Raw genomic sequence first — 21,857 nt, forward strand, 5'->3', positions numbered from 1 at the left:
AACAAATATTATGAAAATTAGTTTTTAGAAAACAATATCAAGTCTTTGAACAGATGGCACAAATATTGGAAAAGCCGCAACCAATCAGAATCAAGTATAGGCGATGAGAGGATTTCAGACAAAGCTTGTCCCCTTAGCATCAAAGTGCCTGTCCTACAATTCCTACAATTACTGCATCAAATAGTTGTACACACCCCTCGACTAATTATTCTTTTGTTTTAATGTAATATGTTCGATTAATCGGAACGATGAAATATATTTTTTATTTTGAATTTTCAGAGTAAATTCTAGTATTTGTACATGTTACATTAAATGGAGTGTAATTACCGACCGAAACGGTATAAAAATATTATTTGACCTTAGTTGTCCTAAAAGTACAGGTTTTTAAAGCTGATTGTACAAACTGCAGGGAAGTGGTACCGCTCATTCCTTCGTATCGGTATATCCTTGGCGCATCTTCGTCTTATTCTTGGACTGTTTTCCCCTACAAAAATTCACGCACTGGAACACGCAGTTGGTCTCCAATGGCGCACGGGGGCAGTGCACCGGTTCTACACAATCATAATCCGCTACGCGTCTTGAAGTTCAAGCCGTCTCGCTCTCCGTTCTTCCTCGGAAATCCGTGTCACAACTCTATTTCTTTGAATTTTTCGCCTTCTGCGATCGTTTCGTGGGATCATCCGCGTTTGTGTGCTCAGTCGAGGGATAAATGCTTCAGTGTCACATGCGTTTCGACGGTGCCGGTGGAGTACGCGCCACCTGCGCCGGAGTCCGATTGGCAGAAGGAAATCGGGAGGCTCAAAGCGCTTAGGAAAGACCTGGACGGTTGCAGGACGTTGGGGGAGAAACTGAAGGTGGTGAGCTCGGACTCTAGGGTTGAGTTGTTTTTCAAATCGCGGGGGAATAAATTTGCGGGGGCGGGTTTGAGTAGATTTCAGCTGTATTTACTGAAATGTGTGGTGGCTGCTGGGCAGCAGCATGTGCTGAGTGAGTTTGGTAGTGAGTGTGAATTGGAGATGAGTTCTGTGAGAAAAGCCCTTTATTCATTGGTGGAGATGATTGAGAATTGGGATGGGAATGGTGGTGGTAAAGGTGAAAGTCTGAAAGGGGAAGAGACAGTGGTTTTGGAGTCATTGCTGAAGATGCTTGGAGAAGTTGAGCAGTTTTATGACTGCATTGGTGGCATTGTTGGGTTAGTATTGATGATTGCTAATGTTATATGTTGTTCTTTTATGCTTAATGCTTATCTTTTGGTTAACCGTTAATATCTGTTGAATGCTTTGCGTTTCTTGAATTTGGGTCAGAAAATGGTCTTGAAGGGCTATAATTTTTTGCAAAGAGAACCGATAATGTATTCCTGATGATTTACTTAAGGCTTCTGAGTGGTTGCATGTTACATGTCATATGTTTGAATGCCCTGTCCTTGTTCCAGCAGTAAAGTGCTTTGGCCATCGTCTTATTGTAGAGATGCATGATTTGATTGCTTAGTCGGACGGACATGCTTATTTGATCTTGCAAGAATGCGAGCTGTTGCGGCTCATGTTTGCATGTATGTGAATTTAACTCCTGAAAAAGCTAAATGATATTAGTGAAAGCAAAATTTCAATTGTTTTTGTTTATTATAAAAAAGAAGAAATTTTGTTGGTTCAAGTCTTGGTACTTTCCTCATTTTGAGACTAATGGTTCATTTTCCTTGTTGGACATCAAGAACTCTCATCATAATGCCGATGTAAGACTTCCTTTTGGGAATTAGAGTTTCTTCATTGGCATACTGACAATCACATTGCATATAAATGCCCTTGCTCCAAGGCTGGAAACTATTGTCTTCTGTTCAATATTGAGTGCATGTTCTTTTGACATCAAAGTTTTAAACTTTTAAAAAATTTAAACATTTCTTTACCAGCATAAAACCTATCCACAGATAAAGTTTTTTGATGATTAACTGGAAATGTGTTTTTGCTGCAGATACCAGCTAAGTGTATTAGAACTGCTTACTCAATCACCTCATGAAGGGGGAAAGATAAATATACCCCTCCTGCGAACAAACAAATTGTTGGGACGCCAATTTGTGGAAATTCATCCTCCCACAGTTCTTGATCTATCTGAAAATACTGAATATGCATCTAAAGCTGCTCTTTGGGGAATTGAGGTAAGTGCATAATCATGTGTCTTCCTCCTATGATGGCTCCTCCTATTATGGCTCTAATAATTATTCCATGTAAAGAGAAATAACGCATTTCCAGGGTTTGCCTGATCTAGGAGAAATTTATCCTTTAGGAGGCTCTGCAGACAGGCTTGGCCTGGTTGATACTGAAACAGGTGAATGTCTACCTGCTGCGATGCTTCCGTACTGTGGGCGAACTTTGTTGGAAGGCCTTATAAGAGACCTCCAGGTAAGCGTATTTGTCTGATATTAAGAATGAGTGTTTGATATTGACGATTGTGGCTGAAATGAAAATGATGAAAACATTTTCCGGTGCAAGGCTAGAGAATTTTTGTACTTCAAGTTGTATGGAAAACAATGCATCACCCCTGTAGCTATTATGACAAGTGCTGCAAAGAACAATCATTTGCATATCACTGGACTTTGTGAGAAGCTTAGATGGTTTGGACGAGGGAGATTGAACTTCCATATCTTTGATCAGGTTTGGTAGATTTCTGGTATATCTTGTTTTATTATTTTATTGGTGATTACCACATTTTGTAATTTACTCTGTTGATTTCTAGCCTCTCGTTCCAGCCGTTACTGCAGAAGATGGGCAATGGATTGTTGAAAGGCCATTGGTACCTGTATGTAAGCCTGGGGGTCATGGAGTGATATGGAAATTGGCTCATGATAAAGGAGTCTTTAAATGGTTTAACAACCATGGAAGAAAAGGTGCCACTGTAAGACAAATTAGGTAAGCTTCGAACCTTTGGCATTGAAATGAAATTTACGAATTGGATGGAACTTGACTTTTAGGTTTTGCAGCAATGTTGTAGCTGCAACAGATCTGACCCTTCTGGCTTTGGCTGGAATTGGTCTGCGCCATAGAAAGGTAAATAAGATATTTATTTCTGGTTCCCTCAACAATGATGAGTTACTCTGATTGATTTTAATCTGTATTAATTGAAGTAGCTTTTGAGGGCATCATAATTTTCGAGGGTTAATTAAAACGTTCCAACTTTTACCAGTGATGACAAAGTGATTCTCAAGTTGTAACCAAATTATGCTCTGATATTTTTGTCTTCTTCCCTTTTGCAACAAATGTTCTGCCTCTTCATTGCTGGACAATATCAAATCACCATGCATCCAAGCCTAATCTTGATAATTTATCTTTATATTACTATGATGAAGCTTAGAAACCGATTAATGCTCTTGTTATTTTTAATTCATGTAATCATTAATTTCCTCATTCTCGTTTGTTGGTGATTCTGCCATCACCTTTTAAAATTTTCAGCTACATTTTATTCATCGTCTTGTCCTTATAATAAATGTTGTCTTGTGATCTTCCACAAATAAACTTTTGAGGCCTTTTTTTGGGGGTTAAGACTGTGGTTCCTCGTGACAATTTGGTGGTAAAAGTTAGTGGTGTTTTATACAAATTTAACATCAGAGGTGTTTATACAAATTTAACATCAGAGTCACTATATCTACAGAAATTAGGATTTGCCTCGTGCCAGCGGAACTCGGGAGCTACAGAAGGCATAAATGTATTGCTTGAGAAGAAGAACCTTGATGGAAAATGGGCATATGGTGTGTCCTGTGTTGAATATACTGAATTCGACAAGTTTGGCATCACTGTTGATCACCTTTCTCACAACAGGTACTTTTCTCTTTCCATGTTGTGTTGGATATTATTTATTTTAGTCTAGATAATACTTTTAAGTTTCAAGTATTCATATTTCCTTTCTGTCTATGTTTGTCAATAATTTTCTTCTGGGCTTATTTTGAACAGTTTTAATGACCATTCTTGTATCATAAGTGCATATAGTATAAATTTGCAGGTTGTTGCATTATCTGATCATTTGAATTCATACCAATGAGTTGCTTGTAAATCTTTGTCTTCTTAAATTAATTGCAATTTTTACGAATATCTTTCATTTGGAGGTGTTTTCTGATGGTTAAATTAAGGATTCACTTTGCAAGGAATTTTATTATATTAAATTTCTGAGTGTTCCTTTATCTCAATATATATTGTTTGTGAGTTCTGTTAGCATGGTACAATACTCATATACATCAGAACCGAGGTGCAGAATTTTGTGGCATCATTTGCTAGTTTCTAATTATTAAATATGTAAACAGTTCCATGCATCAACCTTTATAACTCTAGTAATAGTATATATTAAGGAAAGGCAATGTGGATGGATATTATTAAGCTGTTGCCCATAGTCCTAATCATAAGATTAAGAATATTAAGATGCCAAATGTTACAGTAGGTCTTAACAATAAGACTATGAATATTAAATTGCTTGGTATTCTTGTATAAATTTTGCATCATTTGCTATTTTCTTATGGTAAATTATGTAGACAGCGCCTAGCATCGGCCTTTACGGTTATTGTAATATATGTTGTGGAAAGGTAACGCAGATGGATTTAGTAAGATGTACCTATACTCTTTGTTTCTCTAAGTTTTCGTTTTTGATTTCTTTAATCAATAAATACTAAAATTTAGTATCAAAAAGTGAATACAAATACACTGGCCATTATTTTGTTGTGGTCATTTTTAGCAACCTTGTTCTTTCTTCAGAAATTAGACGATGGATATGTAAAATGTTTATATCTCTATTTTCCATTAATCACGAAGAAGTAATCCTGCTCGTGGGCTGCGGCTACTCTCATATTCTCATTTTTTCCCATGGTCATAATTTCAATCATTATCTTGAACAGAACATTTTGGCATTCCTTTCTTGAATTGTTTTCCTTCTCTTAAGTTTGCAGGCTGAGTTTCCAGCCAACACGAACATCCTTTATGTTGATCTACATTCTGCTGAGCTTATTGGATCGAGTAAAGATGAGAGCAGCTTGCCAGGCATGGTACTTAATGTGAAAAAGCCAATTACATATGTGGACCATTTTGGAATGAAGCACTGGTACAATTTCATGACCAGACATTTACTCTGCTGAAATTGTTTCACTATCTTGTACTTTGGTTACTTGCCCAAGATGATATTCTATTAGCATGTTAAGGGACTGATATTGTTTTGTACTTTTTTCTTTTTTTCCCCCTGGCACTCTGAGTCTTATGTTAACCTGATCCATACCTAACCATTAAACTTCACAAATATCACGGGAACATGATTATACCGATAAATGGTTTTAACTAAGAGCTTATTGTTTCAGCCCTTTGAGGTTTACATTCTGTTGTTACCTAGGTTTGCGAGCTCTTCTACAAATGATTTTTTAGTATAAGGGGAAACTGATCCAACTATAATGACATCAATACAAGCTTTTTGTGTGTGGAATGGGTGATATGGTAAACTCCATCAAGTTCTCAAGACATGCTTGATAATTGCCCATAGAATGTCAAAACAAATAGTGGTGGATCTTGATAATTCTAGCTAAACGCCACTATATAAAGACCTTCATAAGTTTTTTGTTTGCGAAGCAAGCATTTGCTCACAGAATCGATGTATAAAGTCACAAATATAAGAGATATAGAGCGCAGGTGGCTTTGGATCTTCTTCAAGCAATATCACACGATCTTCGCATTTATGCTCAAAACGATAAGACAAGAAAATCATTGGTGGTTCAAGCTGCAACCGTAAAAAAAAAAAAAGAAGGTAGTAAGAATAGATAGTCACTGATATTTACCTATCAATTAGTAAGATGAATAATTTTAGAAAACTAGCATATTTTTATCAATTACAAGGTTTACCCTAGCTTTCGGTATTTACTGCTATAGTTTTATTTTTAAACAATTCTCTGTATTTTGACTTGGTAGTGTTTCTGGTGGTCGCCTGGAATGTACAATGCAAAATATTGCCGATAATTTTTCGAACACATTTCCGTCTCGATGTTATAAAGTTGTAGAAGGTATGTATTCTCATGAAACTATTTTAGTTTGTCATGCCAAATTCCTTGTGATCTATGTTGGAGTTTTTTGGGCTACACAATTGCAGATGCGCTGGATACTTTTATTGTGTATAATGATCGCCGAAAGGTTACATCTTCTGCTAAGAAGAGAAGGGGACACACTGGCAAGTCCCTGCACCAGGTACCAATCATGTATACTCAATTCTGCATGAAGCACTTCATGATTTTTGCTAGGAGACTTGGACTCTGTTTTAATGAAAGTTATCACACATCTCGTTGTTTTATGTGCATCTTTTCCCTCATGTAGTAAAATTGATAGCTTTCTTAAACCATGAGAAAACTCATTTTAAAGTATGTATCTGTTTCGGACCCTTCTTATTAGAATGATATTTTGGCGTCTAGGAATAGTGACATTTCAAAAGTTTTAGGATAATATTCTGAGCCTTTATTGTACCTGGATTAGAAATTTCTTCGTTTAGATTATCCAGATATCTTACTGCTTATATTTCCATGAACTTGCACAAGAAGTTCTTATCATGCGCGCGCTGAATGTACATTTGCTCTTTGGTTTCCGGATTTTTTCTTGTGCCAGATTATGGTTACTTAATCTAAATCTGTACAATATTGGTATATGGTCTCTAATTTTTACCCTACTTGCAGACTCCTGATGGTTCACTGTTGGACATCATGCGAAATGCCTATGATTTACTTTCTTATTGTGGAATAGAAATTCCAAAGGTATATATTTATATTTTATCTGTGTAATCATATCATTTTAAGGATCTTAAGAGTGCTGCTTGCTAAAATAAAATCTCAGTGGACATCATTTTGTATGTAAATGGAAAACATTGTTTCAGAATCAATTTTTTTTTGATGTCTTACTCCATGCCATAATCTACTCTGTTATTCAGGTTGAAGGTAATGAAGTGTATGTTGATTCTGGACCTCCATTTCTCATCTTCCTCCATCCTGCTCTCGGCCCCCTTTGGGAAGTCACCAAACAAAAAGTAAGATATATTATCACCAGTTTTTTTATTTTTCGATAAATTTTGCCTGTTGAGAACGCCATACCTGAAGAGAAGCTTGATGAGACCAAATCTAGTTCTCAGATTGCCTTTATATTCTATAGATATTTTTCTTTTTCTTCTCCTTTTTTATTTATTTCCTTTGACCTCAGATGTATTTTTATTTTCTCGCTACAGTCAGGAAGTTGGAATTAATTTAGTGCTCACTTGTCTGTGATTTAACGGACTGTGTTCTGGTTGTCTTTTTGCTTGCCAGTTTCAGGGCGGTTTCATTTCAAAAGGTTCTGAGCTACAAATAGAGGTTGCTGAGTTCTTGTGGAGAGATGTTCAGGTTGCATACTTGTGTACAATCAGTATATGTTTGCCCTACTTATCAGTTTGCTATTTCTGATAAAATGTTACTTATTTGCAGCTTCATGGGAGTTTGATAATTTCCTCTGAAAATGTAATGGGCTCAGCTACAACAAACGAAGGTGGTGACCCTATACTCCAGTACGGTAGGAGGTATTGTCTTCAACTGTATAGATGATTGGCCTTATGTTTTGTATCAGAAAATAAAGTACCACTTGTTCAGGTGTGCGAAGTGCAAATTAAAAAATGTCAAGGTACTGAATGATGGAATAGATTGGAGTTATGGAGAAAATTTGTATTGGAAGCATGAGGTGCAGCGGTTTGAGGCCCTTAAGGTCATACTGCATGGAAATGCTGAATTTGAAGCAATAGATGTTGTTATACAGGTCAGTTTGAGATTTTATCAATATCTTCAGGGTAAAAATCACCCTCTTGCATCAGATACTATATTGATTTCAAGTTGCATTTAACAGTTGTAAACTAATTAGAATATCATTAGGGACTGGCAATAGATATCAATTTCGAAATATCACATTTTAAACCCATATACCATGTAGGAATATATTACACAATTCTCGAACACGCATGCTTCCATTTTTGAGTGAATGAAATATTTCAACATGTGGCAGGGGATATTTTGGGATGACTTTAATGCTTACAATGTCAAATGGTACAAAAGTTTGTCAGGATAGAGATCCTAGGTAGGATGTTTTGAGGGCTTTGATGATCAGATTGAAAGATTCAACTATACTCCCTAATTAAAGTCTAAAATTTAAATTTGAGCTTGTAATATTCAGTTTTACAATTGTATAACATAAAAAATGTCAAATCCATTGCAAATGAACTTGTACATTTAAAATGCTTTATGATTCCAATTCCTCAGTGTCTCTTATGAGGAATGTTTTTTATACTGGATATTTACAAGCGATGGCAATAGCAGAGTTTTATTATAACCTGTTTTAAACGGATTTATATTATTTTTTAATTATGACTTGAAAATTTTCAAGGTTCTTTCTCTTTTATAAGACATGTCAGATCCCTCAATGAAGATTACACCCTCTGACTATTTTTTCAATGCTACAATTTAACGTCGTCTTGTCGTGCTATCTTGATTGCAGTAGCTATGGAAATGCATGTGTTGATGTTGCATCAACTTTTACCAGTCGAACTTTGGCTGGGATGATCTATAGAGTGTGTAATTGCTGTAAAACAAGAAGAAAAGACTAAGAAATGAGAATATCTGTGAGTTGGTTGGTGTCGGAATTCAATTAGTGAGATCTTTAATTAAAAACCTAAAGAAAGTGGCTAGCTAAAATCACATGAAAGGGGTCATTATGAAGAATAAACATTTTGGTCATTTTTCTGGAGAAACATATGATTAGCTGGTTTGGAAAAAATGAGGGATCCTGTGGAATATCAGAGATTGGATTAATTTTTTTAGTTGAGTTCTTGCAATCTTGATTAATTTGACATCTATTATGAGTTTTTCTTGATCATCTCCAGTTTTATTGTCTTTAATGTGAGCTTCTGAACTGTTTTCGCTATCTCCTCTCCCCAAAAAATATTTTCTTGTTTGCTATGTAGCTCTGTAAAATGTTGATTCCAATTTTTTTTATGAAGGGCAATCACGTGTTTGATGTTCCAAATGGCCACAGAATGCAGATAACATCTGGAAAATCAGGTTCCCAGAGCTCTACCATTAGCTGTCTCTCAGTTTATGTGTTTTAGTAGCAGCTGATATCTTTTTCATGGACAAATTTTTTTTTCCTAGAAAAATTAGGATACTCCTATCCATATACTAAAAGTACTTAAGGAGGGGGGAAATACCTCCAATAAAAGGAGCAAGTCATGAGTGATAGAGACGGTAGATAGGCCTAAATAATATTAGACTGTAAAACAAAAGATGAATATATGACACAAGATTAAGTTCTATACAATCCTAATATTAGGAAACCAAAGAGTTTCCACTTCAACGACCATATCCTTTGGTGATTTAAAGTATCACTTACTTGATGTTGTATTATACTTCAGGTGTTAGGTTCTGGGAAGACAGTGTGAACTCTTATGAATTCTTATAGCTTCTATCACTATTTCTGTTGATGTTTGTGTCGCTGTGTATGCATTGTTGTAAAAGCTTTCATCAATTAGATTCAATGTTCCCAAATTGAAGTGTGTGAATCACTTGTAGAAGTTTAAGGTCTGGACTGCTTCAAATGTTATACCTGGAGATTTCAGCAAGTTTTTGCTCGGCCGAAATCTGGCATCTAGACATCCGTCATTATCAGTTGTGGGATGAATTATTCTCCATTGATGATTATGACATGACATTCTAAGATTTTCATTTATATAATCCAGAATCATGCAAGTTATATTTGAAAGCTTGTATCGATGGACTTTAATTGAGGGTATAAGACTCGGTTCATATCTGAAATGTCGAATGTGTTGAGTATTTTGTCTGTGACATGTCATCTCAAAGATTAAATCAACACAATAAACTGGTTGTTGGATTACCACAGGCTCTACCAACACATTCTCTGCACCTATCTTCTTGAACATAGTTTTTCTCTGTTGCTATTCTCATGCAAAATGTGTCTGCTTTTCAAAGTTTTCCTCCATGATACCTGGAGACAGTAGAGCACCAAACTCACTAAATAATGTCTGGACTTTTGACCCAACGATGAGACTCACTATATGATAAATTTGTAAGAAACAGGATGATCCTCTAACGAGGCCTTAAATAAAAGTTATATATATTCAGGTTACTGCATCTTAAATAAAGATCACGTCTTGTATCTAATTGACTAAATCTAAACAAATATCTAATCATTTAGTCACTTTACATATATTTGGATTTAATTTGTGTCAACCATTTACATTTGGTGGTGGAGAGCTATGCCAAATTGGAAAGTGCAGGTGTCCCATATTATTTTTGTTAAGTCATGATTAATATAAGTGTAAAAGAAGGATAACCATGTAAACTGGAGCACTGTTGACCTTCTCATTTGGTGTTTTCGTGTTTTTGGAAATGGTGTTGTCTGTTTATGCTGTTGAGAACCCTTCCCTGTTATTTGGAGTACATTTCTTACCTGCATTGCCAATCAAATATTTCGATGTAAAAGCAGTTCTTACTCATTATATTTTTTGCTGAATTAGGTTTAGAGATCCAGTTGAAGCCTATTGAAGAGGAATTGATGGACAGTGGAACATGGTTTTGGAACTACAAAATTACAGGGACGCATATCCAATTAGAACTGACAGAAATATGAAGATATCCCCCACCTTACAGTTCGTATTGTGAATCACGGTTCACAATACTTGTTCTTCATTTTGGTCCTTCGCTGCTTGGTTGAACAGAAGTTGAACCTGCTCCAGGATCATATCTTTATGTAATATTATGTTGACTGACTGCTTGTACGACCCCAAAAGGTCACGGCTGTTGCTCTTGTAAATTACTTGCAACTTGTGTAAAGAACACCTTTTTTTTTCTATTTACAGAAGATGTTCTTATTTGAGTCAAATATCAGAGTCGATTTTGTTTAGCCGTTCCAACCATCCTTGAAATTCCACCCTTCCCCTCTACAATTTTGCACATAAGTTTTCTTGCTTCAAGTCTTTGCGGTGGCAAGGAGGGTCTTAAAGGTGTAGTTGACCATTCTGTTAATGTCATTGTGTCATGTAAATTGATCGAATTAGGCATTCTGTTGACACATTCACTTGTTGGTCTTTATTGTGTTACTCTCTCCCATTTTTTGTCGAATTCTTTTCAAGATTCAGGTGTATACAGATTGCCTGAGTTATGTTTAAGACTTCGGAAACAAGGAAAAACGAATGTATTTGGATGGTGACCCCGTGTTTATTCCATTTCTTCAGCAGAACATGCTCTCAAAGAGGTAATTACAAATTCAAGAAACTAGTCCTTCAAAGCTGTGTACATTTTAGCAAGTGATGTACAAAGAATCGAAGAGGATATTATTTGATAATCACATGACCTATGTTCAACAGGGTGGAGTTCTATACACGTATAATGTACAAATTGCCCTGAAGATGTAATTGGGTGTCATCCAACAGGATTTGTAATCTGAGTGCTCTGAGTGCAGTGTCTGTTCAAGATTCTAAGCAGAGCATCGGCCTTTCGTCTAGCTTTCAGTGACCCTTCGGCAGCCAAGTTTTGAAGAGAGGGAATGCTGCGTGGATTTATTAAAAGTCTCCGAGCAACATCCTCTCCTCCATCCTTACAGAGCCCCAGGAGTAATGTTATTGAGTTCTCCTTTCCATTTGAAGATCCGAATCTCATAAGATCGATAAGTAGAGGTACCAACACCCTGCTCTTCCTCATCTCTTGAAGTCCTTCAGTGCAACCCATAAGAAGGGTGAGCACGGCTAAGACGTCATCCGTGATTCCTGCTTTATCATCTGTCAAGAGGTTTATAAGCAATGGAATTGCCCCTGCCAGTGCAACCTTTTCCCTGTTGACATTAAAAAGTGCAAGATTGAAGAGTGCTGTTGCTGCATCCCTTTTACCAGATGTAGTTCCTTCTCCCAGGAGCCCCACCAGACCTGGAATTGCTCTTGGATGAGAACCAATAGTTATCTTGTGTTCATCTATTATAGTCAGGCTGAAGATTGTTGCTGCCGCATTTTCTTTTGCCTCCATTGTTTTCCCAGAGTATAGGATATCTACTATGTTATCGATTGAACCAGCTGCCATAATCAAAATCTTGTTGTTCTCATATATGGAAAGGTTGAGTAAGGCTGTAATGGCATTTTCCTGGATTCTGGAGTCCTGAGATCCTAGCAATGTGACTAGAAATGGAATGGATCCAGCCTCGGCAATTATTTGTCGATTATTCGTTCCAGTTTTTGCTAGTAAACGAATCTCATATGCTGCCTGCCTTTGGATTTCTGCTGATCCTGTCGCTAGCTTCCCTACTAAAAATTCAGCTGTCATTTTTACTGCGTCTACCGCAGCTTTAGTTGCTGAAATGTGGTCAGTGATTGTCTCACTTGATCTCCTCTTGTTACTTGTTTGATCTGTATACGAAGAGGAAGAAGCAGATTCCATAGGAATGTTGTTCTCCTGGCACCATTGGTGTATCAAACTTCTCATCGCATAATTTGGTATAAGAGCCATGTGGATCAACCTTTGCCCACTTTTCGGGCATGTGTGATGCCCTGAATTTATCCACTGGGCTATTGAATTCCGGTCATAAGTATGTCCTGATGTTACAATGACAGGGTCTTTCATCAACTCGAGTGAAATTGGGCAACGGTATTCATCAGGTATGCTGAACAACATGGAATGAGAATATGATATATCATTTCGATTATTCAATGGTATTTTTCGCTTCTTTACATCCTCTTGATTCTGTGGATGTTCATCCTCTTGGAAAGTTGCACTTTTTGTGATTGAAAGCAAAGCAATAATGTTGTTGATATTAGAAACTACAGTCAACCCACCTGTGCCTGCTTGCTTTTCAGCTTCTGCAGTCAGTTTTGAAATCTCATCTTCATATTCCGAAGGACTTCTCAGACCAATGCTGCTCAGAATTTCACCAGTTCTTCCGAATTCAACAAATCCTTTGTCCTTTCTATTTCTTTCTTTGTAAGTGATGGTTAGTTGAAGAAGCTCATCCCTTCTTTGAATCTCCACAGGGTCGACAAACAATTGAACTCGTTTTGCTTGCTTGTGAAGAAGTTCAACCTGCTCTCTGGTATCTGTTGTCAAGTTAAGCAAGCTCAGAGGTAAAATATTAAGTGCACTTCCCATGTCTCTTACTACAGCATAAAATTGATGCGAGATGTGTTCCGTTTGCATGAGATTCCACGTAAGACTACCTTCTCTGCAAGTTTCCATCAAAACTTGGACTCTTTGAATGACAGAATTAAGCTCCGCAAGGCACAAGATTGAAGAAGGTGGAAGTGGTTTATCGATTTCTTGAATCTCTTCAAAAAGTGAAGAAAGCAACCTGATCCTTCTGACCATTGTCGTGACGTTTTTCATTTGCAATAAAGGGATAGTCTCCATCAATGTAACTTCATTCGAAACGAGAATCAACGATTCCAGCAATTCTCCTACTGGAAGAAATCCTGTGGAAACCATCAGACGAGGATTGATTTCACCCATGGCTTCACATTCTTGTTAATTATTTCATTCTATATTTGTCACACGGATCCATCTTTCATTATCATTTATTTACTTGGACAAATCTTGATCAGTTGGCTACTCAAAATTAAAGTAATCGAATGGATTTTTGACCCTTACTTTTTGTACAGTTGTGTAAATGACAAGAAGACGGCTTCTGGAAAGCGATGTTTGAAATCTTGAGCTGCTGCCAATTGGAGGGCATACCGGCCTGCGGGGTTAGTCATATTCCCTTACAATAATATCTAGGCACCATGTGAGGTTGTATTTGCTTTCAGTCTTTGGTCATACATGAAATATCAAATTTTTGTAGTCTATAATATTGTTGACTTAGTGGTATGTAAGAATTATTTTTATTGCTGTCCCTTTGTATTCTCATAGCGTGTAAGTCTACTCCCAACTCCATTATTTGGAAATCCTAGTGTTATAAATCGGACTTGCCTTGTTTTTTAGTTGGACGATAGATTTGTTATAATTGAATTTCGAACCGATATCTCGTCTTAAATTTGGGACCGTGGTGACATATGAACTATAAATCGTTTACTACATTGGACTTACTTTTATAGTCTTTAACTTGATTTTAGGAAATCGAGCCGATTTTGTTGGAACAAGTGAGGACGATAAAGAGAAATTTTATGTATAATTAACCAAAACGAAAATTGATTTGATTTAATTTATAAATAAAACTAAATTTAACCACACAGATTACATTAATTATATAAAATAAATATGTAATAAATTTTGTTAATTCGGTATTTCTGAATGTAAAAATATATTATTTAATTTTTAAGTTTATTTTTATTAATAGTGAACTTTGTGAAGAATCCAATTATCTAGAGAAATTATTTATTGCAAATTTAAGTACAAATAAATTTAACCTACCTAAAAGTTAAGGTTTTTTTCCCCCCAGAAATTCCCCAAATCTATGGCATGTATGAGTAATTTAGTATATGAAATTTTACTTATAATATTATAATAAAATAAAATGTTCACTTCTATTTAGTGTTAATTGTTATTTTTTTTTTCAAATAAAGACCTCATGCACTAATTAGAAGTAACTCAAAACTTAAAATTGATCATTCAAATTTGACCAAGCCACACCAAAATTCTTGGTTTTGGTTGATTTGCTTATTTATATTTTATGATTATGATTCGGTTCGGTTCGAAATTATGTGAAATTGATAACATTTGATTTGACTCAAATTTTTTTTTTCCAAAATTGAACTAAGCCGTAGTTTTTTTTTTAAAAAAAACTAATTGAGAATGATCGCATGTTTTGTGCAATAAACTAATATCATGGATTAAATTATTGAAAAGCAGAGCTATCAACGAAATATATATAATAATTAAGCCTAGGAAATATGATTTAACATTTGGGAGGTCAGGGAGAGATATCATGTACCTGGCATTAAATATAATTTTTAATAATCTAGCTTTGAAATGATCAAACCTGTTTTAAGATAAATTATTCATTTTCATAAAAAAAAAAAAAAAAAAAGGAAAAAATTCCGTAGGCAGATCTTTGGTTTATTTGGTAGAAGTCGTTAAACAATTTCTCGGAAGTATCGGGGTTTGGAAAGTGGATTTGAGATGGAAAAATACATTTGGATATTAACGAATTTGATTTCGTCCACATCAAAATCATCGGTTTGGATTCATATAATTTTTGTCAGAGATGTCGAAATGAACGCCAAACCCGTCGAATCACCCCACCGTATAAAATATGCGGGTTGTTTTGACAATTTTTGAACACGTAAAAAATTGTGCCAAAAATTGTGGTGAATTGCATGTTGGTCATTCTCAACCCGCCAAATTACACATAATATTAGTTAGGTATGTCGGGCCGTTTCTGTAACGTCCGAAAAACCAACTTACGTAAACCGCATGCATACAAAATTATTTTAATTGCTTAATTTATTTATTTAATTGCTTTTAAATGCTAAAATGATATTTAGAATATGATTAAATGATTATATGACATGATTATATGAAATTAAGGATTTTACCCAATAATAGACAGAGAAAAGGAGACCGAGGACGACCAAGACAAAAATATTTATTTTTCATTAAATAATGGCAAGACTTCCTAATATGATTAAAAATGATTTAATTTTCCTAAAAAGGTTGGAGTTCGAATTATTTTACGAGTCAAGATCGATTTTTCCCGGGAAGCCGATTTTGGGCAAACAAGGAGTTTTAAAATATCAAAAATATTATTTTATGGAAATTAATTTTATAAATTTTTATTATTTAATTAATTAAGTGTTATTGGGTCTAACTTAATTAATTTAAGTAGGTCCAATTACCTTTAAGTATGCAAGCACAAAACCAAACCACATTTAACTTGTTAATTAAACTATAAATAATACTCCTAGGTCTGCTAAACCTCATAATTCAGCCTCCATTCAGCCGTGAATCACCTTTGCACACACAATAATTTTTGAAAAAAATAAGGAAAAGAAAGCTTGTGTTCTTCGTCGCCCGTTCGTCATTCCTCGCCGACGATTGAAAATTCGAGTGTTATAAACGCAAAGACACGTTCCTAAACTCTTTTAAACATCACACAAATCATATCATGCATGATTTAATTGTTTATGTGTGAAAAAATTTAGATGTTCGATTATTTTACGGTACGTTACGTAATTTTAAGGTTTCGATGATTTCAAGCTTGTTTTACAAAACGTTTTTGAAACCAACGGACACGCTGTCAAAACATGATCAAATATGAACTAATTATGGACAAAACATGATAAATTTAAAGGAAATACTAAGCTGGAACCGTATGAAATTTCAGAACAAAGGGCCGTGGGGTTTGGTGGTTTCTTCAAGGTGCAAGGTTCGATGGTTTTTGCATGGGGTTACGGGGCTCATCCAGGGCTGGTTCAGGGTCAGGGGTGGTCATGTTATAGGGCTGGGTAGGGTCCTAGGGTGGCTAAGGTTCGAGCTTGGGGCTGGGGAAGAGTCCACGTGAAGTGGGACTCTCCTCCATGTGTTGTACGCTGCTGGGCTTCGGAAGAAGGGTGCAGCGGGGCTAAGGGCGAGTCAGGGTAGGTCCATCAGGGTCCAAGGGTCATAGGCAGGGGTTGGACTAGGGGCTGGTGTGGATGGGTTGCTGTTGGCTAGAGGAAAAAGATGGAATCGTGAGGGAGGCCATAGGCGCGTAGGCTGCTGTACTTGCAGTGCCTCGCTGCGTGGCTCAGGGGCTCGGGATGGGGGTGGCTCGGGTCTGGGGCTGGTCTAGGGTCAGTAAGGGTCATGGGTGGTCTGTGGTTAGAGGGCTAGAGGTGTCCTAGTTGGCTAAGAGTCTTGGTGAAAGGTGGGAGTCTCACGCATAGCACATATAGATTTTGGGTTCGGTCCCAGCAGGGTTTGAGCGAGCTAGGGCTAGGTTCTATGGGTTAGGGCTGATCAGGAGGGTGCCTAGGCAGGTTGGCTCGTGTTTGGCTCGAGGTTGCTCGACCATGGCTCGAGTAAATTGGTAGATGGCTCGGGTGGTTCGGTAAGGGGTCATATTTCGAAAATTAAAAGACAAAATTGGAACCATGGGTCCACAGGTGCGGTTCATGGCTCACAACGGTAGAATAAATAATAAAAATATTATATTTAAATTTGGGATGAAAATATGGACTTTTGGATTTATCCGAGATTTAATCGCCGCACGAAACTCTAACTAAAGAATTAATTGAAAAGCCTAGTTTTAAACGTTATAAAATTATGAAAAATTATATTTAAGCTTAAATAATTATTCAGAATAATCTCATGTCATTAAAAGTTAGAAAAAGATAAATTCGAGAATTTTTACGTACATGGGCAAAACGGTAATTTTACACTTAAGAAAATACGAAAACGCTTGGCAGCGTCCCGAAGGATCATAACGCATGTTAAATGATATTATATGATTTAAAATGATGATTTTGATGATAATATGTATTTTCATGATTTATGGTAAAGCTGTGCAATTTATACTGTTTAAAATGCTATTTTTGGCAAGCAGTGTTATTTTACAATTTTAAAGAAAGGAAAATATTTTGAGGGATATGAATTGAATGTGACAAAAGATATACTATATGATATATGATTTTGTGGTGATGTCGTGAAGGGAAAAGACCCCAGAGAGAGTTCATCTACGGGAGAAGGACCTAGAGGGAGCCTATTTATGGGAAAAGGCCCCAGAGGGAGTTCGTCTATGGGAGAAGGCCCTCGAGAGAGCCCCCACGAGCGTATTTCCACGGTGGAGCCTAGTGCACACCCCCATGAACCATGTGGAGCTAAGACTGCAGTCGACCAAAGGATAAAAGCTAGTCATTTTCAAGGATCAAACTTCATCCAAAATGATATATGATCGAAAGCTTTACGATTAAAATGATTTTATGATATATGATTTATGATGATGATTAAAGCTATTTTTAAAATGATTTATTTATGATTAAAGTTATTTTAAAATGATTTAACGATTTATGATTTAATTATGCTAAAATGATTTTACATGATTTATTTATGTTCAAAAGCTATTTTTAAATAAAAGTATGATTTTAATGCATGTGAATGTATATGTATTATTTGCTATTTATGTTTTGAACGTGCTGAGTCTTTAGACTCACTAGGTTTGTATGATGCATGATTTGATGATTTATGGGAGACGGTGACAATTGAGGGGATCAAGTGCAGCTGTACACACCCGAGGACCTTTATGTTTCCGCACTAGCTAGATACATAAATGATTTAAAGATTATGATAACTATTTTTATTAGAAATATTTTTATGCTTTGCTTTATTGTTAGTTGATCTTTTAAATGTCAATTTAGGAAGTTTTGGTTAGTTGATGATTTAGGATTCATTTTATGCACTTGAGATTTCATATGTTATTTATGTTGATGGTTGATTATGTTAAATTATTTTATTTAATTTAGTATTTTAGAATTTATGATTAGAAAAAAAAAATCGAGGTCGTTTCAGCTTCGCTCCACTCCGTTATCTAAAATAGCTGGGTTGAATTGTTAATTTCCAAACCAGCCAAAAAGACTATCCAAATTTGTACATTTTAAATTTCAATAAAAGTTATATATAAGCAGAAATTTTCTCTTATTTTGGCTGTTACATTTTCTTAATTTTAAATGGAAATTCCATCAATATTAGAGAAATTTAGCAATTTTTTCTTAGTACATTGAAATAGCATTAATATAGTTAAGTATATCATATAGAATAGAAATACACACACATATATCTATACTATCTATACTATATTATTAAGTTTGAGATACTTAGAGTAACTAAATTTTGGTGTCTGATAAAATTTAAAACTTTAATGTAAGTCATATGTAGTTCAGAGGATATAGTCTTTCTTACATAGGTACCAAGTTGTGGGTTCAATTCGTACTTGGGTTTTTTTAATTCCTTTCTTTTTTCTATTTATTTTTTTAATTCATATATCGAAATTGCAGTGTAGTCCCTCACTATTTCTTATAATTATATTTGATCTTCATTTAAATATAAATAATATGAATTATAAAAGTATTATACAAGCACACAACGCGTGCGTCGATACACTAGTATATATAAAGAATGATTAGAAATAGATTTCTTGTAGATAATTATCTTTAAGAAAGGTAATTTATCTTCTAATTATCAATCAATGCAATTTTGCATTTGTGTATGACTCTCTCTATCCCATAAATTGGAAGAGAATTGATTCTATCATTTATGTTTTTGCATCTCTCTTTTCTCTATTAAATTTATAACACGTTATCATCACGAGTGTTTTTCAAAGTAAAACTCTTAAATAATTTTATTATGATTCTTTGTTTTTATGCTCTTGAATAAGCCAAATATTTAGATTTATATTTATGCTTTCGTAATGGAATACATTATAATTTTATGTTAAATAATTATAATTTTATGTTAATGCTCATGAAATAGGACAATATTGAGATTTAATATTTATCCAAAATATAATATTTATCAATATTCTTGAAGAGTAATGAAATAAGATTGTCAATATTTCTTAAAACTATTGAACTAAGATGAAGATTTATCTATATTTATTGAAGATCTAGAATCTGATGATATTAATAAATAATATTACTCTAAATTTAAGGTACGTCAATATTCCCGAAGTATATCGATATAAGATTAATTAATATTTCTGGAAAAAAAATATATATAAGATCTAAATGGGTCAATATTCATTAAATATATTTTGATATAATACGAATGATTTGTCAATATTTTTCGAGAATATCGATTTAGATATAAAATTTGTCAAGAATATTGATTTAATGTGAAATGTAAACGTACATTGATATTTACATGTATTATGACATTGTTATGCTGAAGATATCAAATTTATTTGGTTAAGGTATTGATGAAATATTAATCATATTATAATTAATTAATTATATCATGGACTACGTTATTTTCCATAACTCTCATCGGATTGTTTTGAATTCTAATAATCTCTCGGTGTTTTCTTTAGCTTGTGGAAATTGGTTTTATATAATTAGATTTGCAAAAGGTATAAAAGTGAGAAAGGGAAAATAAAGGCATAAGAAGATTCTCATTATTTTTATAGAATAACAGTATAAGGGGTATATTCATTGCAGAGATTTACTGTATTTTTTAAATAACAGACTTTTGTAGAGTTTATAGATTTCTACTGACTTTTGCAAAATTATAATTTTCAAGCTATGTTTATGCTACATATATTTAAGTATTTGTTATTGTTGGAAACTAAATTTCGGATGTTTGACAAACTGAAGGACCAAAAAATCGAACTAACTGATCATACAAACTGAATCGATCATCTCAACTGAATCTAGCAACGGAATTAACAAGTCAACTGATCTTCGTGACTGGATGCGCAGTCAACTGATTGCAGTTATGAGCTTTATCAGCTTCTACATTTCAGCTGACCCTTCAGCTGAACACGTCACCAGTTGAAAACGACAACCGAAAAATAGTACAATAGTCTGCAACTGTTAGTGGGAACACCGCATTTCAGATAAAGGTGCACTGTACTATTGGCAGAGGAATTTTGTAACGGATAGAAAGTTTAAACCGCATTTAATATTACTGTTGGAGGGAAGCCTATAAATAGCAGAGAGAAACAGCTGAAGAACCAACGAACAATATACATTGACAATCAGTTGTGAAGAGTGAACGAGAAATCTTTCTTACTGCTACTCTGCTGAAATTCAAGCTCACGCTTATCATATACATTCATAGCTGTTAGGCTATCTTTCGAGCACTTTAGCACATTGTGATTATTGTGAAACTTGATCCTAGAGATCAGTTGTGCTAAGTTTTTTTAATCGAGTAAATTGAGTTGTATACTAAGAGTTTCAGTTTTGGCATCGTTAAGTTCAAACTGAAGTGGGTCAGTACAAGTCTTGTATTGATCAAAGTCTTTTAGTGGAAATTCTATCTTCGTGATAGAAGGGGTGACGTATGAGTAATTGAAATCTCCGAACATCTAGAAACAAACCTTGTGCATCTTTTACGCTTTTCAGTTACTATATTCTATCTTTCAGTCAGTTTTATTCTGCACTTAACTGTTAACTGATTGTGATCGACTGACAACATCCTGTGAATTAGTCTCTCACCAAACTAATTCAAACCTTCGAAAAAGAGTCAAAAACCGTGAGTGTTTATTCAAGTGATCATGTCAGTTTCTAGGAGACAGACTGGTTTCTTGGTTCAGCAAGAAGCAGACATCAATAGCTACTTCCACAACTGAAGCAGAATATCTTGCTGCTGGAAGCTGCTGTGCTCAACTTCTCTGGATTCAGCAACAACTGAAAGATTACGGAGTTATTGCCAAAGAATCACCCATATTTTGTGACAATACTAGCACGATTGCTATCACTTACAACCCAGTTCTTCACTCAAGGACCAAGCACATAGATGTCAGGCATCACTTCATCAGAGATCATGCCTTGAAGAAAGCCATCAGACTGGAATATATTTCAACTGAACAACAAGCGGCTGACATCTTCACCATACCATTGCCCGAGACTAAGTTTTCTTACTTTCGAAGCATACTTTGTTTAATTGATTTAACTTGATTATATCATGGTTATTATCTGAATTATCAGTCGTGATTAAGTTTATTATCATCTGTTAACTGCTCAGTCAGTTAGTTGCCAGTTAATATCATTTCAGTTAGTTCTTTGTTTATCAACTGATACCAGTTAGTATTGCAGAAAAGTCTAAACACAACGATAATCTAAAATAAACATTTTATTCAGTATAATAAACGGTGCTTACATCGGATATTTCTTTTTTTACTGCAGACCTCAACTGAGATAGCCAGTTGGCTACTTTCCCC

At 35.1% G+C, this 21,857-nt stretch overlaps 2 protein-coding genes and 1 long non-coding RNA gene across 3 annotated transcripts; 1 reads left to right on the forward strand and 2 right to left on the reverse strand.

The window, feature by feature from the left end:
- Nucleotides 1-457: 457 nt before the first annotated feature.
- On the forward strand, nt 458-10,904 carry LOC140976598 (UTP--glucose-1-phosphate uridylyltransferase 3, chloroplastic). The gene is made up of 17 exons (XM_073440839.1): nt 458-1,192; nt 1,966-2,149; nt 2,244-2,393; nt 2,484-2,645; nt 2,728-2,900; nt 2,972-3,038; nt 3,640-3,806; nt 4,915-5,073; nt 5,925-6,016; nt 6,103-6,197; nt 6,677-6,754; nt 6,928-7,023; nt 7,298-7,372; nt 7,454-7,545; nt 7,616-7,778; nt 9,013-9,073; nt 10,546-10,904. The coding sequence occupies exons 1-17, from the start codon at nt 525-527 to the stop codon at nt 10,656-10,658; spliced, it is 2,595 nt and encodes an 864-aa protein (XP_073296940.1). The 5' UTR covers nt 458-524; the 3' UTR covers nt 10,659-10,904.
- LOC140976600 (uncharacterized) lies at nt 8,207-10,536 on the reverse strand. Its single transcript, XR_012175239.1, has 2 exons — nt 8,617-10,536; nt 8,207-8,560 (listed from the first exon to the last, which is right to left on the reverse strand). It is a non-coding gene; the product is annotated as an uncharacterized lncRNA (long non-coding RNA).
- Nucleotides 10,905-11,394: 490 nt separating the features above from the next.
- Nucleotides 11,395-14,086, reverse strand: LOC140976599 (U-box domain-containing protein 1-like). Its single transcript, XM_073440840.1, has 2 exons — nt 13,655-14,086; nt 11,395-13,527 (listed from the first exon to the last, which is right to left on the reverse strand). Exons 1-2 carry the CDS (start codon nt 13,737-13,739, stop codon nt 11,450-11,452), a joined length of 2,163 nt encoding a protein of 720 aa, XP_073296941.1. The 5' UTR covers nt 13,740-14,086; the 3' UTR covers nt 11,395-11,449.
- Between the last annotated feature and the right edge of the window lie 7,771 nt (nt 14,087-21,857).

The sequence above is a fragment of the Primulina huaijiensis genome, chromosome 5 (assembly GCF_012295235.1).
Source record: "Primulina huaijiensis isolate GDHJ02 chromosome 5, ASM1229523v2, whole genome shotgun sequence".
NCBI classification, from domain to species: Eukaryota; Viridiplantae; Streptophyta; class Magnoliopsida; order Lamiales; family Gesneriaceae; genus Primulina; species Primulina huaijiensis.